At 53.9% G+C, this 8,123-nt stretch overlaps 1 protein-coding gene across 1 annotated transcript in view; it reads right to left on the bottom strand.

Annotated features, from left to right (window-relative positions):
* Positions 1-2,303: 2,303 nt before the first annotated feature.
* Positions 2,304-8,123, bottom strand: part of RSPO4 (R-spondin 4) — a 36,141-nt gene continuing 30,321 nt past the window's right edge. The window contains exon 4 of the mRNA XM_070382104.1: positions 2,304-3,895. Within this exon, the coding sequence (XP_070238205.1) occupies positions 3,792-3,895 (104 nt within the window). The 3' untranslated portion in view covers positions 2,304-3,791. The remainder of the gene's footprint in view (positions 3,896-8,123) is intronic.

Raw genomic sequence — 8,123 nt, 5'->3', positions numbered from 1 at the left:
AGAGAACCGGGTCCTCTGAGGCAAAGAATATAGTCAGGGGATAGCAGGACTGGAACTTTCCATTTCTGTCTTCGTGTCTTGGAATTCAGAACATTCAAAATCCTAGAATTTGATGCTTATCAGAAAACTCCACGTAGAATATCAACTCTGTAGAATCAGATTACGCCTTGAGATCAGAATCAGAAGTGCAGTCAACTCAACTTTAGACCTAGTAATCCGGGACTGGGAGTCAGCGTCCCTCGCCCCCAGTCTGGTCTTGGAATGAATGCTGCTCTCACCTCAGTTCAGTTCAGTCGCTCAGTCGTGTCCCACTCTTTGTGACCCCATGGACTGCAGCACGTCAGGCTTCCCTGTCCATCACCAACTCCCGGAGCTAACTCAAACTCATGTGCATTGAGTCGGTGATGCCATCCAACCATCTCATCTTCTGTCATCCCCTTCTCCTCCTGCCTTCAATCTTTCCCAGCATCAGGGTCTTTTCCAATGAGTCAGCTCCTTGCATCAGGTGGCTAAAGTATTGGAGCTTCAGCTTCAGCATCAGCCCTTCCAATGAATATTCAGGACTGATTTCCTTTAGGATTGACTGGTTGAATCTCCTTGCAGTCTAAGGGACTCTCAAGAGTCTTCTCCAACACCACAGTTCAAAAGCATCAATTCTTTGGCACTCAGCTTTCTTTATAGTCCAACTCTCACATTCCTACATAACTACTGGAAAAACCATAGCTTTGACTAGACGGATCTTTGTTGGCAAAGTAATGTCTCTGCTTTTTAATATGCTGTCTAGGTTGGTCATAGCTTTTCTTTCAAGGAGCAAGTGTCTTTTAATTTCATGGCTGCAGTCACCATCTGTAGTGATTTTGGAGCCCAAGAAAATAAAATCTCTCACTGTTTTCATTGTTTCCCATCTATTTGCCATGAAGTGATGGGACCAGATGCCATGATCTTAGTTTTCTGAATATTGAGTTTTAAGCCAACTTTTTCACTCTCCTCTTTCACTTTCATCAAGAGGCTCTTTAGTTCTTTGCTTTCTGCCACAAGGATGGTGTCATCTGCATATCTGAGGTTATTGATATTTCTCCTGGCAATCTTGATTCCAGCTTGTGCTTCAACCAGCCCGGCATTTCTCATGATGTACTCTGCATATAAGTTAAATAAGCAGGGTGACAGTATACAGCCTTGACGTACTTCTTTCCCAATTTGGAACCCAGTCTGTTGTTCCATGTCCAGTTCTGACTGTTGCTTCTTGACCTGCACACAGATTTCTCAGGTGGCAGGTAAGGTGGTCTGGTATTCCCATCTCTTTAAGAGTTTTCCACCGTTTGTCGTGATCCACACAGTCAAAGGCCTTGGTGTAGTCAATTTGCTCTCGCTGTCTGCTCCTAAGTTTGTTCACATTAGTTAAGTCTGGGACAGGGCCCCGAAATCGGAATTTTTAGGAAGCACCAGAAAATGCTGTTAGGCCACCGAGGTTTTTGTTGTTGCTCTTCAGTCACTTCAGTCATACTTGACTCTTTGTGACCCCATGGACTGTAGCCCACCAGGCTCCTCTGTCCCTAGGATTTTCCAGGCAAGAATACTGGAGTGGGTTGCCATATCCTACCCCAGGGAATCTTCTCCACCCAGGGATGGAAGCTGCATCTCCGGCTTGGCAGGTGGATTCTTTACCACTGGGCCACCTGGGAAGACCCCTCCCCCAGGTTAGGCAATGGATTTAACCCAGTTATGCCTCCTCTTCATCCATCAAAAGGGAGCATTGAGGCCCAGAATGAGGAAATGATTTGGCCTTGACCTCACCGATTGTCGGTGACAAGCTGAGACTTGGACCTGTGCCTCCCAGTGCTAACTGCCCCCCTGCCAACAGCAGCCCAGGGAGTTTAGACAGCTCTGGGGAACTGTCACTCCTCCTAGGTGTCCCTGACCCTCCAGACATGTCATACAGGCACAGATGGGTTCCTGGGGCCTCTCCTGTGATCTCGGGGCTGAGAGGTATGGGAGTAGGGGAGCACAGCACCCGTCTGCCTCTGGCTGAGCCCCCTTCTCGTGAGAGGCCTGGAGGGGCTGAGGGCCCATTCCCCACCCAGTCCCTTACACACCCTGGTCCTCTGGTCCCCGGGCATTCCAGAGAAAACTACCCTACATGGTTTAGGTTCAATTACTCCAAATTCATCAGGATCATGATTTTGCAACACCACTTGATGCCCAAGAAGCATCTGTGAGTTTCTTTTCCCTTTATTAAAAAAAAAAAAAAAAAGTGGAGTCTTGAAACAACAACAGAGCATTTCAGAGGCACTAACTTTTGCAGAAAAGAAGCTAGTGGTCTGGCCAGGTGAGGGGCTCTTGCTGACCTCAGGGAGACAAAGAGTGAGGCCTTGGGGGACAGGGCCCCCAGAGTCTGCTGGAGGCAGTGATAGGGGATTGCCTGTGTCAGGTGGAGGGGAGCCTGAGAATGGGCACTGTCTCTGGGTGGGGCTGTCCTTCTTCATCACCTTCAGCCTCTCCTCCGGCCTGCTGACACCCCCATTTCCAGGCCACCCTGGGACCCTGGGGTCTCATGCGCTCCTTGTTCTTGGCTGCTGGCAATGCCAATGCAGGAAGCACCACTTTCTGGGGAGTTAGGAGAGCAAAGGAAACGGGAGGCACTTGATGGTGGAGTGACAGGCACTGAGGAGGTGCCTTGTCTTGCTCTTCCTGCTGGTGTATGGCCTTGGCTGGTGGTTGGGGGGCGTGCCACAGGCTGGGGTGTCAGGGGTGAGGTGGGTGAGGAGGGGAATCCTCCCTTACTCCTGACCGGACAACTTCCTTCCTCACCTCCCCAAGGCTCCCAAGGCTTCCTTGCAGCTGTGGGTGTGCTGAGCAGGTGAGCAAGTGGAAGGCACAGCCCATGGGATCCCTGGGTGACCTTGGACAAGTCCCTTCTCAGCCTCAGTCTCACCAGAGGTACAACAAGCAGGAGGAGCTGGAGGGAATGGAGTGGCCTGGAGAATCTCGAAGTTCCTTTCAGCCTGCATGGCCTCTTCTGGGATGAGCTGGGACGCAGGACATAGGTGACCAGCGGCTCGGGAAACAGGGGCCAGGGCACCTTGAGAGGGAGGGTGCTGAGGGAGCACTGATGCGTGCAGCAGGCAGCTTCCAGAAGGGTGGACTCGGCACAAGGCTGGCTATCCGGCCAGAGGCCCCGTCACGGCTCTTCCGTGGCCAGCTGGGGTATCCAGAAGCCTGTGGAGCCTCTTCCAGGGGCTTCCCAGGGAAGCTGGGGGCTGTGGAGATGCCTCTAGGGATGGGCTAGAGCTGGAGGCACCCACAGCTCAGGGTTCCAGAGTCTCCTCTGGAGTGGAAATAGGGCTCTCAGGACTCAACCAGCCTGCCTGGCTGTGGCCTGGGCCCCGCTCTTAGAAACACCTTCTCTGCAATGGGGCTGAGGAGGGTCAGGGAAAGACCTAGAAAAAGAGGTGTGCTTTCTTTAAGGAGGAATAGAGAGTGAGGAGTTGGGGGGGGCGGGGTGCACAGGAGTTGGTCTCTGTCTTAGTATGTGCATGGTGGTGGTGGGGACACAGTGGAGAAAAACAGGAGGAAAGGAAAAGATAAAAGGAAAGCAAGAAAAAGGAGAAAGGAAGGGTAGGAAGGAGGGGAAAACCGAGGTGGCAGAAATGTAGGAAATGCAGGAGAAAAGAGAGAGGAGATGTGAGTGAGAAAAAGAGAACAGGGAAGGGAGAGGAGGGGGAACAGCTAGAGAGTGAAGGGGTGAGAGAGAACTCTTGAATTGGCCAAGGCCCTGGCTGCAGGTTGGGTGCCTAGGTGGGCGCTGGCCGGGGCCTCCCATCCCCCCTGCCGTCCAGCTTCCGGTCCTTGCGCGGGCGCCGCTCTCTCTGGCCCTTCTTCCGATTGGGGTTTCTCTCTGCAACAAGAGCACAGAGTGTTGCTGCTGAGGCCATCCTGACAGATGAGGGGTACCCGCACTCCCCGCAGCAGGCTCGGAATGACACAGCGGTGCTGACCTGACAACCACTCCTTTTGAGAGTTGGGACGGCAGTATCATGTACCCTAAACCGGACACTCTCAATTCCTTAGGGGCTGAAGAGGGCACTGACTTGTGGGGCACCACCCATGCTGGGCATCTGCCTCATTTAGGGCTCGAGGTCCATGTGGGGCCCCGTTTGTCAAGAGCTAGGGTGGCTTGGAGGGCCGTCGGGGTTGGGGGCGGGACAGGACCCGCCCACGTGCACTCACTGCAAGGTTTACTGGGCTCTTTGCTGGAGACGCAACACCTTTCACCCGGGTCTCAGCACCAACCTCCCCACTTAGCTCCCAGCCCAGCTCTGCCCTCAAACAACAGTGACAGCAGCACTTGGTTGATGCTCCCGCTGTTGCCAGCTGTGGCTCCAGGTGCCCTGTGTATCTCATCTCCAGGATATCCGGGAGGCAAGGGCAGCCCGGATGCCCCCTATGACGCCGTCACCGGGGTCTGTACCCACTGGCTCTCCCACCGTGGGGAGTGGATGCAAACCCCAGACCTGCCGGGGAGTCCTGACCCCGCTGTGCCCCTCACCCCCCACGGAGCTGGCGTGAGTGTCTAACACAAACACACAATCAAGTCCCATTTCTCAGGTAAGGCCACTGAGGCCCAGGAGGGCCCTCGCTTACTCAGAGGCACAGCCTGGGCTGGAGTTCTGGGCATTACTTTTGAGTGACTCCCGGCTCACCTGGAGCAAAAGACCATGTCATCTCTGTGGCCTGTCCCCCAACCCCCGCCCTTGCTCACACCATCCTGGTCACTGGCAGGTCCATGCCACTGCCACACCTTCGCTCTGGCTGTGCCTTCTGCCTGGAATGCTCTTCCTGTTGTGAGGGATTATCAACAAGCAAGAAGATGGAGCCATGGGTGGGAGCAAAAAAGTGAAAGTCGCTCAGTAGTGTCCGACTCTTTGCTACGCCATGGACTATGCAGTCCATAGAATTCTCCAGGCTAGAATACAGGAGTGGGTAGCTTTTCCCTTCTCCAGGGGATCTTTCTAACCCAGGGACTGAACCCAGGTCTCCTGCATTGCAGGTGGTTTCTTTACCAGCTGAGCCACCAGGGAAGCCCAAGAATACTATCCCTTCTCCAGCGGATCTTCCCGACCCAGGAATCGAACTGGGGTCTCCAGCACTGCAGGCTGATTCTTTACCAACTGAGCTATCAGGGAATCTGGTGGGACCAAGGACAGCCCTAAATTTCTGATTAAAAAGTGTCTGCACATCCAGGCCATCTTCTTGCATCACTAGCCCCACACTCTTCTACAGGAGCTGCTGGTTGCTTCCCCAGGTCTGGGGTCTCTTCCTTTCTGTGGTCCCATCTCAAACTCATCCCCTGTCCCCAGCTGCCCACCATGCATGGGACAGTCCCCCCGGAAGAAGGCACATCCCATCCAGTTCCCTAACGGCTGCCCTAGCTTCACATAGCGAGGAATCAGCTCGCTCAGAGCCGAACTCTTGTCTCGTGTGTGAATGAATGCCAAGTGCTGTGGGACACTTGTCCCCTTGCTGACTAGTCTAGGGCCACCAGTGTGCTGTCAATCAGGAGGTGAGACAGCTCTGTTGGACTTTTCAGAGAACTGGTCGCCATTTGGGAAACTGAGTCTCTGATAGCAACACGGTGGTGCCTGAGGCCCTGACTGTGGACGGCTACCGCCTTCACTGTGATGTTACTTCAGTCAGTACTCTCTGGTGTGTTGGACCCAAGCACAGCCATAATGAAACTTGTTTCTCCTTATAGTTAGGCACCAGGCGTGGGTGCATGCTAAGTCCCTTCAGCCGTGTCCGACTCTTTGTGACCCTATGGATCATAGCCCACCAGGCTCCTCTGTCTGTGGGATTCTTCAGGCAAGAATACTGAAGTGGGTTGCCATGCCCTCCTCCATGGGATCTTCCCAACCCAGGGATCAAACTCTCATCTCTTACATCTCCTGCACTGGCAGGCACGTTCTTTACCATTAGTGCCACCTGGGAAGCCCAGCTAGGTACTATACTGATTTTTCTTTTTTAATGACAAGTGCAAATAGGTCACATTATCCATGACTTTGTTTCAGAGTGTCAAGCGGTTGTCCCAAGTCCTTTATTATAGGAGGTATCAGTCTGAAGGGGTCTCAAACCCCTGCTGGAAAGGACAAGCTTGATCTTTGTAAGGGATCTGAGGCTAACCCTTGCAGGTGGACACTGGGGAGGGCAATGCTCAACACACAGGAAGCTGTGACTAGTGGGGCCTTCGGGCAGCCTTGTGCTGTGCTGTGCTGAGTCACTCAGTTGCCTCTGACTCTTTGTGACCCCATGGACTGTAGCTCACCAGGCTCCTCTGTCCATGGGGATTCTCCAAGCAAGAATACTGGAATGGCTGCCATGCTCTCCTTCAGGTGGTCTTTCCAACCCAGGGATTGAAACTAGGTCTCCTGCATTGCAGGCAGATTCTTTACCATCTGAGCCATTAGCAAAGCCCTCAGGCAGCCCTACAGGGACGCTTTGTGGGGGCTGGGTCCTTCAGTCACTATACCCTGCCTGTTGCCCACCGTGCCAACCCTGGTGCTCACCTCCTGGGCAGGGCCTCCGGATGGGGCATTTCCTTGACTCAGACAGCACCTGGCAGGTGGCCGCTTCCTCTCGCCCGGCCCGGCCGGCCTCCCTCACGCGGGTCTCCAGGCCCCAGGCCGAGCCGCAGGTCTTCCCGTTGTGTGTACAAGGGCTCCAGCTGCCCCAGGGGCTCAGCTCACACTCCTCTGGGGGTGGGAGAGGGAGACAGACAGATGGATGGGGTCAGTTGGCAGTGAGTGTTCCTCAGATCAAGTGCAGGGTCTGAGGGGTTCAGCTCCCTGAAGACACCATCTCCATGTGTTAGAGTCCCAGGCTACCATTAAGGAGCCAAAGGGGAACGTTTAAACAGCTACTTATGAGATCCTGGGATAAGAGCGCTACTAATGCAAACACAGGCCATGGCGGACAGGAAGCCTGAGTGACCGACTGTGTGGCTTTAAAGGGGAAGGCTTCCCTGAGGAGGTGACATAGGAGCCAGAAGAAGAGCAGACTTATCAGGTGGCAGCGGAAAGAAGTACATCCCAGATAGGTGTGCACAGCCCTGGAGGCCTGGCCATCCTGTGTGGGGCACGAGGATGCTATAGTGAGGGACAGAGGGGAGGTTCAGGATGGGAGGGACAGGAGACAGGCTGCAAGGTTGGCTGGGAGGCCCTCAGGGCCAAGACCTGGTTTCTGAACCTGATCGTGTGCTTCTGATAAGCTTTAGGAGGTGGGAGTTATGCTGTGCTATTGTCATGGACAACAGCAAAATGAGGTCATGGAGAGAAAAGGTAGGGAGTAATTTTTTTTAAATATATAATATATAGTATTCTTTCACATTTGATTCTTTTAAGAGTCCTGGAAAGGTAGGCAGAGAATAGGGCAGCTCTTAATACCTCCACTTTGCAGATTAGGACACGGAGGCCCAGAACAGGTAAGGGGTAAGCTGAAGCTCCAGTCCTTTGGCCATCTTATGCAAAGAGCCAACTCATCGGAAAAGACCTGGATGCTGGGAAAGATGGAGGGCAGGAGAAGAAGGGGGCAACAGAAGATGAGATGGTTGGATGGCATCACTGACTCAATGGACAGTTTGAGCAAACTCCAGGAGATGGTGAAGGACAGGGAAGCCTGGAGTGCTGCAGTCCATGGGGTCAGAAAAGAGTCGGACACGACTGAGCGACTGAACAACTAGGGAAAAGAGGCGCTCGCACAGCAGAACAGCAAGTGTTTACGATCCAGCAGGGCCCAGTGACCAGGTCTCCAGACCCTGGAACTACAGTCCTTCACAGACGCATTCATCTGGGAAGCACAGACTGAGTACCTGCCATGTGCCCCCTGCTGTGCGGGGTGCCCAGATGAGGCAGGGAAGGCACAGCCCCAGGTCTGCCTCCCAGAGCTCACCGTCTACAGCAGTGGGGCTGGAAGGGCAGAGTGCTTGTACAGACCTGGGGAAGCCCTGGCAGCAGTAGGAGACCAGGGGGCCCCATCCTGAGCCACCTGGCGGGCTTCCTAGAGGAGAAGACTCCTGATCTGAGTCTTGAAGTGGCATGGGGAGGTCAGCCAGATTCAGGGAGGGGCAGGAA

Source organism: Bos mutus, chromosome 13, assembly GCF_027580195.1.
Source record: "Bos mutus isolate GX-2022 chromosome 13, NWIPB_WYAK_1.1, whole genome shotgun sequence".
Classification (NCBI taxonomy): domain Eukaryota; kingdom Metazoa; phylum Chordata; class Mammalia; order Artiodactyla; family Bovidae; genus Bos; species Bos mutus.
Note: the sequence above shows the minus strand (reverse complement) of the source record. Positions and strands in the feature narration are given on the sequence as shown.